Source organism: Mus caroli, unplaced genomic scaffold (assembly GCF_978045245.1).
Source record: "Mus caroli unplaced genomic scaffold, Mus_caroli_1 scaffold_18, whole genome shotgun sequence".
Classification (NCBI taxonomy): Eukaryota; Metazoa; Chordata; class Mammalia; order Rodentia; family Muridae; genus Mus; species Mus caroli.
The window spans coordinates 68,367,364-68,382,197 of record NW_028227273.1 but is presented as its reverse complement, the minus strand read 5'-3'; the positions used below and the strand labels follow the sequence as shown (position 1 = coordinate 68,382,197).

General features: G+C 50.2%; 1 protein-coding gene across 2 annotated transcripts in view; it reads left to right on the top strand.

Moving 5' to 3' along the window:
• The window catches only part of Lmf1 (lipase maturation factor 1), an 83,876-nt gene that overhangs the window by 39,003 nt on the left and 30,039 nt on the right, over positions 1-14,834 (top strand). For both annotated transcript variants that reach the window (XM_029471135.2, XM_085833368.1), the window contains one exon: positions 10,970-11,035. In XM_029471135.2, the coding sequence (XP_029326995.1) occupies positions 10,970-11,035 (66 nt within the window). The remainder of the gene's footprint in view (positions 1-10,969; positions 11,036-14,834) is intronic.

Below are 14,834 nucleotides of genomic sequence, written 5' to 3'. Positions count from 1 at the left end.
GCAGTCAGCAGGACACCACCCCATCACGTTGCTTGACAACAAGGAGACAGTGAATCAGACCTGTCCAGAGCCATTGGGAAGACTAGTGAATCTGCAGGGACTAGTAGCTAAAAGAGGCCCGGAGCTTCTAGAAGGAAAACCGATGTTTTTACAAAGAGGCAGATTGTTCTAAGTATTTATGCAGCACACGCTGTCGTAGAAATTGCTGCTGTTTTCACACACATCTCCCAGCTAACCTCTTAGACCAGGAGTCAGTTTGAGGCATGTAGTGGTGGTGTTTTGGTGACACCATACTGTAAGACCTTGGGTGTCCAGGGCTCGGTGGACTCTGGCTCCAGCCTGAGCTAGCCATGTCAGGGTAGCTCTAGTCATATGGATGGGAGGTGCTTCTGTTGTTTTGAACCAGATCTTAGCTGAAGGGTCTCAAAATGTAAAACCCCAGACTCTGCCTAGCTCTGTGCTGCCCTGAGCTTTGCTAAATCAAAGCTTTTTAACACACCTGTCTCCACCATCTAGGGACTATGCTGGGCCCATCTGCCATACCCATTCCCACACACATATGCACGAGCAACCTGTTAGCACGTGGCTGTTTGCTTGGAGGCTGCATTTTCTCGGTTCTTGGGCGAACAGATGGACCTTCCCTAACGCTTGTGGGAGTTCCTTTCCAGCCTGGAAGTGCTGGGTGGTCACCATGCCCCAGGTCCCGCTGACTCCAGATCATCTCAGGGCACACTGAGCAGTGCTTGCAAGTGAAAAGCTCTGTCCTGGAAGTGCAGAGCCAGGGCACCTTCATTAGAGGTCCCCACACCGTCCGCACTCTCAGTGTCACAAAGGGCTTCCCACAACTGAGCCGGTCTTTCAGGGCAGTGCCGTCTCTTCGTAGCAACACTTCATGTGTTGGTAGAGCTGAGCCAGGAGAGGGCTGTAGCCTGGAGTTCAGTCAATAACACGCTGTGTTCGCGAGTGCCACTGGTCCACTCCACAAGGATGGGGGATCATGGGCTGTGCCCTCTGCTTGGAAACAAGTGGGCATTGGGAAGCTGTAGAGCCTCACTTACATCACATAAGACAGGGGTTACGATTGGATAGGCAGCAGTCGCTCCAACACTAACGTGTGCCGTGTACCCCCGACAGCTTGCAGAGCTCTTGGGCATTCCCATCAGGGATTCAGCTCTGGCAAGAGAGGAGCAGCCCCACCTTATACCATTCCTGCAAATGCCAACATAGCTTCAGACCCCATCAAGCCCTTGAGGGGGTACAAAGGGACCTCAGCCCCTTTCAGGCCACAGGCGTGCTATGACAAGCCAGAGGGTAGGCATCCAAAGCAGACTCGTGGCATGGCTTTTCCTGTATGTGGTTTTCGTTGCCTGCAGTCGGGAGTTTTTTAAGAAGCAGAAATTGCAGTCGGGAGCTGCTGGACAGGAATACATTCGTTCCCACTCATTGTGAGCCCAAGGTATCTGCCATCAGCCTGGAACATTCCAGCATCATGACTTTCTCCTTCCCAGGCTGTAGAGCAAGAGGGTCATAGGAGACTGAAGGTCACTCTGCTCCCTTTAGGTCTGCCATGCTAAGGCCCGTCTGTGCCATTTTTTTTTTACCCTAAATTAATTTTGGGCTGAAAAAAGGCTCAAAGAAGGCTTTGTTCCTCTGACACTCTGAAAGAAAGACCCGTGGGAAGTCTGACATCTGCAGCAGGAGCGAGCGGCTGGGAGTGGCTCCAACGCCCTCCGCTCCTGAAGAATGCTTCAGGTTCCTAAGTGTCTCATCTCAGCTCAGAGTTTGAGTGACACTTTAATTATTTTGTTTTTTTCTTCTTTTCCTGGTGTGAATCTCCAAAGAGTCCCTCTCAGGCTCTGAGGGGTACAGAGCACTGTGCAGCTCATGGACATGATGAGGGTTAGTCCTGATGGTGCCGTTCACTTCCCTACTCAGTGGGCGTGTTCTGTCAGCAACCAGTGGTTCCACTCGACAGACACCCAGAGTAGAGCGTTGCAGGGCGGGGAGTGTTCAGGCACTGGACCGGCAGACCTACCCAGCAGCACCGTGTCCAAGTGACCATGGCTGTGCAGGACGGGAATTCCGCTGGACGCCATCATCCCCGGGGCATCCAGTCTGAGTGTGTTTGTTTCCCAAGAGGTAACTTGTTGTCTGAGTAACTCGTCCTTCGAGTCTTTAAATAGAGTGCTCCCAGGAGGCAGAGCACAGTTCAACTCCCTGCAGTGCTCACAGCTCCCTTGTGGTGTCAGGATTGCTGGGAGCCCCGTGGGGCCTGTGACACCCTGGAGATGTTGCTTCTGAGAGAGTGTTCCCTCTCAAACCAGCCTTCACAAGCAGGTACCCATTAGGTAGTGTCACACATGTCACACGTGGCCCTGGTGTGAGTACTCACGTGTTCCTATAGGCGCTGGCTAGGTTCATGTAGTCCCAGTGCTCTCGCCGCGATCACTTGGCCCTGTCTCCTGGGTGTCAGTGGCTACATTTGAACACTATTCTCATGACGGCATCAGTATCTGTCCATAGCCCCTTTCGGCTTTCATATCAGATCTACCTCTTAGCCTGTCTCCTGGGCTCCCTCAATGAGCGTGTCTGAAACTAGATATGTCTTGCTTCCCACACAAGCCCACACTGCCCAGGTTACCTTGCTTGGATGGCCACAGAAGCCATTATTGACCCCACTGCAACCAGAGGACACCGAACAGGCGACTTAAGTGCCACCAGGCCCTGGGGAGCGAGCTCCTCAGCGCCTCATATCTTCCTAATGCAGGAAGGTCATTTGTGGTGATCTCAGCATGTCTGGGGTAGGGTGGGGGTGCTGTTTCATGTGATTTCAGTGTGCTGGCTTTTGTTAGAGTGGTCGTCAGGAGGCCTAGACGAACCCAGTCAGCTGGTGGACAGCTCCCACCCTTGTGGCCTCCCCACAGATCATGGGCTTTTTGAGCAGCCTACTCTGCCGTAGTCAATATGGCCTGCTGTCTCTAGCGAGCCTCGCTTTCCACCCATGACCTGGTCTAGGCTCTGTGGGACTTCTGGATCCCCATGCTGACCTCCTACCTTCTTCTCTGTTCCAGACAAGAGTCCTTAGCAAACATTCTACCCACCCCCAGCATCCTCGGGCCACTTTTCTCTTCCTTCCGGGGCAGTCCCTGACCTCTCCAGGGATACCACTCTGTCTTAGTTAGGGTTTCAATTTCAGGGTAAAACACCATGAACAAAAGTAATTTGGGGAGAAAGGGTTTATTTCAGCTTATGCTTGAAGATCACAGTCCATCGCTAAGGGAAGTCAGAGCACAAACTCAAGCAGGACAGAAACCTGGACGCAGAAATTGGTGCAGAGACTCCAGAGGAGTGCTGCTTACCGGCTTGCTCTTCAGGACCACCAGCCCAGGGGCGGCGGCACCTACAGTGATTTGGACACACCAATCATCAGCCAAGAAAATGTACCACAGGCTTGCCCACGGCCAGTCTCATGAAGGAATTTTCTCAGCTGAGGTTGCCTCTTTAAAAATGATGCTAGCTTGTGTCAAATTGACATAAAACCAGCCAGCACAACCTCTCCTCCAGGCTGTGTCTGTCACCCCAACCCCTTGCAAGATCAAATCCTGATTACTAGTAAATTGATGTGAGCAGGGGCCTCATAGCTCCCGATCTATCTGTGGAGGGCACCATTGTGAATGCTGAATGCCCAGAGAAGCCCTTCACTATCTATCCTCCTGTGAGGCTATCAATGGAAGCTAGTTGTCTACAGATCAGAAGTGGATCCTTGATAGAACCAACCACACCAGCCCCTTCACTTTGGATTTCCAGTCCCCAGACTGAGAAATATATTCTGTTGTTTGTCACTTACCTGTGTGCCACTTCGTCACAGCTACTTAAGACCCCCTTTGGTCTTGTCAGTGCCTCTGATGGACTTTCCTCTTCTCCCAGACCTCATGGGCATTCAGTCCAGGTCTGCAAGCTTGTGGTAGATTGATGATGGATGGACCAGTGAGCAGATGGATGTTGGGTAGTGGCTAATGAGTAGTAGGTGATTGGGTGAATGGTGTGTGGATGGATGTATGTGATGGATGGATGGATGTGATGGACGGATGGATGTGATAGATGGATGGATGGATGGATGGACGGATGGATGTGATAGATGGATGGATGGGTGGATGGATGGATGTATGTGATGGATGGATGGATGTATGTGATGGATGGATGGATGTGATGAATGGATGGGATGGGATGGATGTGATGGATGGATGTGATGGATGGATGGGTGGATGGATGGATGTATGTGATGGATGGATGGATGGATGTGATGGATGGATGGATGGATGGATGTGATGAATGGATGGGATGGGATGGATGGATGGATGTGATGGATGTGATGGATGGATGTGATGGATGGATGTGATGGATGGATGTGATGGATGTGATGGATGGATGTGATGGATGTGATGGATGGATGTGATGGATGTGATGGATGGATGTGATGGATGTGATGGATGGATGGATGTGATGGATGGATGGGTGGATGGATGGATGGATGTGATGGATGTGATGGATGGATGTGATGGATGGATGTGATGGATGGATGTGATGGATGTGATGGATGGATGTGATGGATGTGATGGATGGATGTGATGGATGTGATGGATGGATGGATGTGATGGATGGATGGATGGATGTGATGGATGGATGTGATGGATGGATGTGATGAATGGATGGGATGGGATGGATGGATGGATGGATGTGATGGATGTGATGGATGTGATGGATGGATGGATGTGATGGATGTGATGGATGGATGTGATAGATGGATGGATGGGTGGATGGATGGATGTGATGGATGGATGGATGTGATGGATGTGATGGATGGATGGATGGATGTGATGGATGGATGTGATGGATGGATGGATGGATGGATGGATGTGATGGATGGATGTGATGGATGGATGGATGTGATGGATGTGATGGATGGATGGATGTGATGGATGTGATGGATGGATGGATGGATGTGATGGATGGATGTGATGGATGGATGGATGTGATGGATGTGATGGATGGATGGATGGATGGATGGATGTGATGGATGTGATGGATGTGATGGATGTGATGGATGGATGTGATGGATGGATGGATGGATGTGATGGATGTGATGGATGTGATGGATGGATGTGATGGATGGATGTGATGGATGTGATGGATGGATGTGATGGATGTGATGGATGGATGTGATGGATGGATGTGATGGATGTGATGGATGGATGTGATGGATGGATGGATGGATGGATGTGATGGATGGATGGATGGATGTGATGGATGTGATGGATAGATGGATGTGATGGATGGATGGATGGATGGATGTGATGGATGTGATGGATGGATGGATGTGATGATGTGATGGATGTGATGGGTGGATGGATGGATGGATGGATGTGATGGATGGATGTGATGGATGTGATGGATGTGATGGATGTGATGGATGTGATGGATGTGATGGATGTGATGGATGGATGTGATGGATGGATGGATGTGATGGATGTGATGGGTGGATGGATGGATGGATGTGATGGATGTGATGGATGGATGTGATGGATGTGATGGATGGATGTGATGGATGTGATGGATGTGATGGATGTGATGGATGTGATGGATGGATGGATGTGATGGATGTGATGGATGTGATGGATGTGATGGATGGATGTGATGGATGGATGTGATGGATGGATGTGATGGATGGATGTGATGGATGGATGTGATGGATGTGATGGATGTGATGGATGGATGGATGTGATGGATGTGATGGATGTGATGGATGTGATGGATGTGATGGATGTGATGGATGTGATGGATGGATGGATGGATGTGATGGATGTGATGGATGGATGGATGGATGTGATGGATGTGATGGATGTGATGGATGTGATGGATGGATGTGATGGATGTGATGGATGGATGTGATGGATGGATGTGATGGATGGATGTGATGGATGTGATGGATGTGATGGGTGGATGGATGTGATGGATGTGATGGATGTGATGGGTGGATGGATGTGATGGATGTGATGGATGGATGTGATGGATGGATGGATGGATGGATGGATGTGATGGATGTGATGGATAGATGGATGTGATGGATGGATGGATGTGATGGATGGATGGATGTGATGATGTGATGGATGTGATGGGTGGATGGATGGATGTATGTGATGGATGGATGGATGTATGTGATGGATGGATGGATGTGATGAATGGATGGGATGGGATGGATGTGATGGATGGATGTGATGGATGGATGGGTGGATGGATGGATGTATGTGATGGATGGATGGATGGATGTGATGGATGGATGGATGGATGGATGTGATGAATGGATGGGATGGGATGGATGGATGGATGTGATGGATGTGATGGATGTGATGGATGTGATGGATGTGATGGATGGATGTGATAGATGGATGGATGTGATGGATGTGATGGATGGATGTGATGGATGTGATGGATGGATGTGATGGATGTGATGGATGGATGGATGTGATGGATGGATGGGTGGATGGATGGATGTATGTGATGGATGGATGGATGGATGTGATGGATGGATGTGATGGATGGATGTGATGAATGGATGGGATGGGATGGATGGATGGATGGATGTGATGGATGTGATGGATGTGATGGATGGATGTGATGGATGGATGTGATGGATGGATGTGATGGATGGATGGATGGATGTGATGGATGTGATGGATGTGATGGATGGATGTGATGGATGTGATGGATGGATGTGATAGATGGATGGATGGATGGATGTGATGGATGGATGTGATGGATGTGATGGATGGATGTGATAGATGGATGGATGGGTGGATGGATGGATGTGATGGATGGATGGATGTGATGGATGTGATGGATGGATGGATGGATGTGATGGATGGATGTGATGGATGGATGGATGGATGGATGGATGTGATGGATGGATGTGATGGATGGATGGATGTGATGGATGTGATGGATGGATGGATGTGATGGATGTGATGGATGGATGGATGGATGTGATGGATGGATGTGATGGATGGATGGATGTGATGGATGTGATGGATGGATGGATGGATGGATGGATGTGATGGATGTGATGGATGTGATGGATGTGATGGATGGATGGATGTGATGGATGTGATGGATGTGATGGATGGATGTGATGGATGTGATGGATGGATGGATGTGATGGATGTGATGGATGGATGGATGTGATGATGTGATGGATGGATGTGATGGATGGATGTGATGGATGTGATGGATGGATGTGATGGATGGATGGATGGATGGATGTGATGGATGGATGGATGGATGTGATGGATGTGATGGATAGATGGATGTGATGGATGGATGGATGGATGGATGTGATGGATGTGATGGATGGATGGATGTGATGATGTGATGGATGTGATGGGTGGATGGATGGATGGATGGATGTGATGGATGGATGTGATGGATGTGATGGATGTGATGGATGTGATGGATGTGATGGATGTGATGGATGTGATGGATGGATGTGATGGATGGATGGATGTGATGGATGTGATGGGTGGATGGATGGATGGATGTGATGGATGTGATGGATGGATGTGATGGATGTGATGGATGGATGTGATGGATGTGATGGATGTGATGGATGTGATGGATGGATGGATGTGATGGATGTGATGGATGTGATGGATGTGATGGATGTGATGGATGGATGTGATGGATGGATGTGATGGATGGATGTGATGGATGGATGTGATGGATGGATGTGATGGATGTGATGGATGTGATGGATGGATGGATGTGATGGATGTGATGGATGTGATGGATGTGATGGATGTGATGGATGTGATGGATGGATGGATGGATGTGATGGATGTGATGGATGGATGGATGGATGTGATGGATGTGATGGATGTGATGGATGTGATGGATGGATGTGATGGATGTGATGGATGGATGTGATGGATGGATGTGATGGATGGATGTGATGGATGTGATGGATGTGATGGGTGGATGGATGTGATGGATGTGATGGATGTGATGGGTGGATGGATGTGATGGATGTGATGGATGGATGTGATGGATGGATGTGATGGATGTGATGGATGTGATGGATGTGATGGGTGGATGGATGTGATGGATGTGATGGATGGATGTGATGGATGGATGTGATGGATGTGATGGATGGATGTGATGGATGTGATGGATGGATGGATGGATGGATGTGATGGATGTGATGGATAGATGGATGTGATGGATGGATGGATGTGATGGATGGATGGATGTGATGATGTGATGGATGTGATGGGTGGATGGATGGATGGATGGATGTGATGGATGGATGTGATGGATGTGATGGATGTGATGGATGTGATGGATGTGGTGGATGTGATGGATGGATGTGATGGATGGATGGATGTGATGGATGTGATGGGTGGATGGATGGATGGATGTGATGGATGTGATGGATGGATGTGATGGATGTGATGGATGGATGTGATGGATGTGATGGATGTGATGGATGTGATGGATGTGATGGATGGATGGATGTGATGGATGTGATGGATGTGATGGATGTGATGGATGGATGTGATGGATGGATGTGATGGATGGATGTGATGGATGGATGGATGGATGTGATGGATGGATGTGATGGATGGATGTGATGGATGTGATGGATGTGATGGATGGATGGATGTGATGGATGTGATGGATGTGATGGATGTGATGGATGGATGGATGGATGTGATGGATGTGATGGATGGATGGATGGATGTGATGGATGTGATGGATGTGATGGATGTGATGGATGGATGTGATGGATGTGATGGATGGATGTGATGGATGGATGTGATGGATGGATGTGATGGATGTGATGGATGTGATGGGTGGATGGATGTGATGGATGTGATGGGTGGATGGATGTGATGGATGTGATGGATGGATGAATGGATGGGATGGATGGATGGATGTGATGAATGGATGGGATGGATGGATGGATGTGATGGATGTGATGGATGGATGGATGGATGTGATGGATGTGATGGATGTGATGGATGTGATGGATGGATGTGATGGATGGATGTGATGGATGTGATGGATGTGATGGGTGGATGGATGTGATGGATGTGATGGATGGATGGATGGATGAATGGATGGGATGGATGGATGGATGTGATGAATGGATGGGATGGATGGATGGATGGATTAATTGATAAATGGGTGGGTGGGTGGCTGATGTTTGATTGGTGGGTAATGATATGGATAATGGGTGGGTAGATGATAAGTGGTTGGGTGACACATAAGTGAATGGATGAGGGATGAATAGTGGATGATGCACTGGTAGGTGGGGAATGTGTTAGATAGAGGGATAGATAGGTGGTTGATGGATGGTGGTAGAAAATGAGTGGTATGTAAATGTGGAGCAGGCAGATGGATGGATAGCGGTGCATAGAGTCAGAGGAACTTTCCTGGGACAGTTGTAGCTACAGGAACTACCACCTCAGAATGCTGGGTTCTTTCCTCTGAGCCTGTTTTCTTACCTTCTCTCTCACTAGTGTGAGACCTTACAGATGAATCTCTATATCTCAAGTTAAGATTTCTAGTTCTTTCAGGGATAGTTGCAGACCACCTGGCCATGGCTTTCCTGAGAGAAGGTAGACAGGCCCAGAGCTACCTGTAGGCAGTATCTGGAGGTGGCTGAGGCAGAGCCATGAGGACCAACTGCCAGGTGCTACTCCCACCTCTCAGCTGCTCTGCCTAAGGTCTCATCTGACTCACATAAGCTCCTTAGAAGCTTCTCTCTCCAGTGCTCAGTATCCTCAGCACTGGGTTCATTCTGCTTACAGGGACCCAGGCAGCCTGGAGCCTGGGCTTCCCATCAGCACGACTCATCAATGCGAGCAGCCATGTGTGTGTAGAAGCGCATTCTCATCCCCCACTGAGATGCAGCTGACAAGGCCTGGGAACCTGCAGTATGAGATCTGCACCTTTGGGTCCCGGTCTTTCATTAAAGACACAAGTGCATTATTTTAACAGCTCTGTGTTATTTGTGTTCAGTGTGTACAGGTGCATGGGGGTGGGGTACTCACACATGCTGATTGGTATCGGGTGTTTCCTATCATACTACACTTTTTTTTTTTTTTTTGAGACACCATCTCTTACTGACCCTGGAGCTCATCGATTCACACAGCAAGCCAGTGAGCTTCTGGGATGCTCCTCTCTCTGCCACTCAGGGTTGACATTACCCATTTCACACCCTAATGTTTATATTGTAAGCACATTGTTTCCCCATCTGTATGTGTATGTGAGAGAGATTGCACAAGCATAGGACAACCACGAGTGTCAATCCTGGGAATGACACCATCCTCCTTTGAGACAGGATCCCTCGTTGACTTAAAGCTCACCAAGTAGGCTGGAGCGCCTGGCCAGCATGTGTCTGTCTCCATCCTCACTCCCCACCCCCAGCACTGGGACTATAAGTGTGCACCACCATTGGCCAACTCTTTATGTGGATTCTGAGCACTGAACTCAAGTCCTCGTGCTTGTCCAGCAAGTATTTTACTAAGTGAGCTATCTTCCTAACTCCCAAAAAATGGCCTTAAAGAAAGCACAGAACAGCCCATAGGTGCAGCTTAGTGATTGCCTAAAATGGGCCAGGCCCTAGGTCTCATCCCCAGAATGCCTCCCAACGATCACAGAGGCACCCACTGCATAGAGGGTGCCATTCCTGCTATGAGCATATTGGCTTTCAGTCCTGAGCCTTGCACAGTTATCACAAGCTCTTGGAGTACTTCCCACAAGAAATAGGCCCCTCCCTTATTCTTTGAAACACAACAACCTGGCCTTTGGGAATGGATCACTTCTCATTCCTAGAAGTAAATCCTATTTGAGGTCCTTGTATCTCAACTGCCAGCCCATGCCTGACGCTGTCCTCTCTCTCTTGCATCTGCAGGGCCTCATCAAGGTCCGTGGGGACAAGTGCTGGCTGGATCTGACCTGCATGGACTTCCACTATGAGGTGAGCACAGACCTGGCGGTGGCCGAAGCATCAGTCTGGCTGCTCTCAGAGGTCCCTTCATTCCTCCTTTCTCTGCAGCAGGGGCAGGTGACCAGGTGACTTATAGAGCATCTCCCTCCTGCTGGGCCAGTTCCTCTGGTTACCTGGTTCCCTTTTCTGTCCAGGCCTCCCTCTAGGTCAGGGTAGGCCCTCTCCTAGGAGCTGCAGCTCTGGCTGTGTCTCTCTTGCAGGTGCACGATGAGGCTACCCCACACCTCCTGCTGTGATGTACTCCCAAAGACAGTCAGCATGGGCACCAAGTCTCCACTCCTCAAAACAAGCTTGCCCTTCCCAGATGCTCATGAGCTTGTACTGGGGATGAGGGCAGGGACAGCTTCGTCCTGCAAATTAATCCAAGGGCATGTGACATTGCAGTGATGTCCATCTGCCCAACACCCCAAGCCAGTGGCATGTATCTCACGCTCCCTCCCTCTCCCTGCCCAGCCCACACTGCCCACTGCTGGAGAACAGGAGTTAGTCACTGCCTCTCTCCATTGAGAGCTGCGGGTACTAAGCTCAACCTTCGTCACATTTTATGCTGACTCTAGACACTTAAGTTCTCTAGCCGCTGAAGACACAAGCCCATGCAGCTCTACCTCTGGTGTGCCCATCGCTGTCAGTCAGCTTCAGGGATGCACTGTCTGCTGTGGTTAGCCAGGATGGCTAGACTTCACTTTTTAAAGTCTCAAGAGCCCCCATCACCCTCATCTATCCCAGACATCCTGTGTCTACTTGCCTAGGGACCCCACACGTCTCCTCTTTCCTGTGGTGGGGTTCTCACCTTGCACTGACAGGAGAGCAGCCATTAGAATGAGTAGCTGGCTGTATATAGACCACGGCACAGAGGACAGGGTTCAGAGACCTAGACAGTGAAGCCTGGGCTGCCCCTGACCCTCAGGCAGCAGCATCTTCCTAAGATGGCCCCACACCCACATAGCATGATGGGTGTCAGGTCCATGGACATAGTCTGCATGCAGATTAGCACTGGCAAGTCTAGGGACTGCCTGGATGCAGAGTTCTTGGAACTGATGGACCAATGTCTCCTTGACGCAAAGCCACATGAGGCCTGTTCTGCAGAACACACTAAAGCCTGTGCTTTTATCCACATATTCCGCATCCCACATCTCACTGTAAGCCTAGGCCCACTGGAGAGCTCTGAAGCATCGCTGGATCCCTGTCCCCTTCCCGAGGGCCTGGCCAAGCACATGTGAGACAGGGATCACATCCCATCCATAGAAGCACATGGCCACTGCTGCACTCTGACCCAGGGAAGGTCAACTGTGAAGGTTCCTGAGCCTATCGGCCAGGTGGGTGAAGGCAGTGCCTTCATCTTATGGGTCAGGTTGATGCTACAGTGGTGCTCTGTTCAAGTGTGGTCAGTGGACAGGATATGCCACTAGCCAGCCTACAGATAGTAGAAATTATCCAAAATCTAGCTCTTCCTGGTTAAAGACTGGCCTAGTCACGTAACAGTGTGCTTGAAGAGAGTGCCTGTCCAGGCCCCAGTATCAAGGAAGGGGCAACGGACACTAGACCAGAGCTGGCATGACTGGCCTTGGGACAGAGCCAGACCCAACTGACCTGGGCTGGGTGGGAAGGGGTAGTGGGGAGAAGGCCCTCAGCACAGGGTGGGGTGCTCGCTCCTCAGTGCACCACCCACACAGTGCCTTCTCTCAGAGCTGTGTTTCCTCAGGCTCCACAGTTAGCATCCAGCCAAACAGGAGGCCAACTTTCTGGTTAGATCCTACATCATTTGTGATAACTGTCCATGTGGGTATCTACCTGTGAAATTGGTGATACAAGTCACAGGCAGCGTGCAGGATGGAGAGGGAAGCCCTGGTCGGCTTCAGGCAAAACATGTCAGGGTCAAGTCCTCCATCTCAGCCCTGCAGGGACATGGGCAGGCAGAGAGGGTGCAGCTGTGCTTGTGGGGCAGGCCGATGCCAGGCCCGGCCTTGTGGAATCGATGCTTATGGATGGGTTAAACTGTGGCCCTTGAGCTCTAAGAGACCTCAGTCTCAACCTAACAGCATCCAGAGACACAGGTGTCCCAGGTGCTCCACCCTGTCTGTCCAGTTTGGCTATAAGCTGGGGTTCCCACAGCCATGTTCAGTCAAATGACAGGTAGACTAGAACCTGGGGACATTTCGTTGAGATTTGTTTGTTGTGAAGTACACACCATAGGCCAAAGAAAGATATGTGGTCTCTCTGGATCCCCATCATTGAGTCCTGAAGCTTGAGTGTCTTGGTCTGAGTTGTAGTGATTCGCCATATGGGCATGACCATAGATAGCCAGCTTCAGCACTGGCCCTGGGGTCTGGTAAGCAGAACACTCATGCCAGGCATCTCTGACCAAGCTCACCCAGGAGAGGCATCCCCAGCATGGACTTATTGTGGAAAACAGAATACTTCCCCCAGGGCCACCCTGCCAGGAGCCGTGCGCCCAGAGTCTGGACAAAGGCCAAGTATAGACGCTCCTTGGCTATGGCTGTTGGAAGCGTAGTATTACAGCCAGCCAGCACATTGGAGAGCGCCAGTGGTCCCTGAGTTACAGCTGACCATGTGCTGGAGTTCACACCACGAGGATCATGCATGGCCAGCCCAGGAAACTCCCAGGGAATGGCTTCTGCTGAGCTTCTCTCACTCATACGCCACAGTAAGGTTAAAAGGCCCTGAAGCTGATGATCTTCATATTCTTTCCATATCATGATGTCCTAGCTCCAAGCCCAGCCCACTAGCAGCCACACCACCCATGAGACTCTCCACATGGTCTTCTGTGTGATATCAGACACCAGTCCCTGGAGGCGGGACTACATACAATGTGACTTCACAGGTCCTGTATTTTGTGCCTGGAAGAGACGAGTGGGTTTCTGGGCCCTGCTGCTTACTGCGGTGCTCTCTTCAAATGGGGCTCACGCGAAAACTGATCACCATTGTGCAGGCCGGGTGCTCAGCTCTGTGTTGATGTCATACAGCCTCTCCCACCATGTCCTCTGCTGGAGCACCATCTGCCAAGAAGCTCGGGGCTTTGTCCACAGCTTGACAGTCACAGTCCACTGTGCGCAGCATCCAGAGAGTGCTGTGAGATGCCATGGCCCACAGCATTTGCTGATGGAGACAAATACAGATCACCCATAGCAACTGGGTACCACAGTCTGAAGTGCAGTGACCATAGTGCAGCAGGGAGTGTTTCGTGTTTGTGTGTTTGCCTCTGACCAGCGAATGAATCCAAACCCTCCACAGCAGATGCTTCCGTCCCTCACAGTCAGACCTTGACACCTCCTGTCGCCGGGTGTGTCACTCGTAGAGAAAGCTCCATCCTATAACTAAGTACTAGCAAGGACAGCTGCCTTTTGTTTCCCTGAGCGCTAGATGTTTGGTAGCCTAAGAACCAAACTGCCCACAGAGGGCTGTACCCGCCTCTCTCCCTCTCTCTAGCCCTTACACCTCTCTCCCTTTCTCTCTCTCCTTCTCTTCCCCTCTTTCTCTCTTCCTCTCCTGTCTTCTCGTTCTCCCTCTCCCCTTTTATCTGTCTCTCCCTCCCTCTGTCTCTGCCTTCCTTCCCCCCGCCGCCCCCCACCCATTCTCTAATCCCCCCCCCATCACCCTGCCCGCCCTTTCCGCGCCTTGCTCAGGGCAACATGAATGAGGTAATAGGAGTTTGCACTGTTGCTTTGCCGAGCTGACCTTTAATCCAAGGAAATAAATCACTTTCAGCTCCTATTATTGGTGAAGCCCTGCAGCCTCGACATGCACAAAA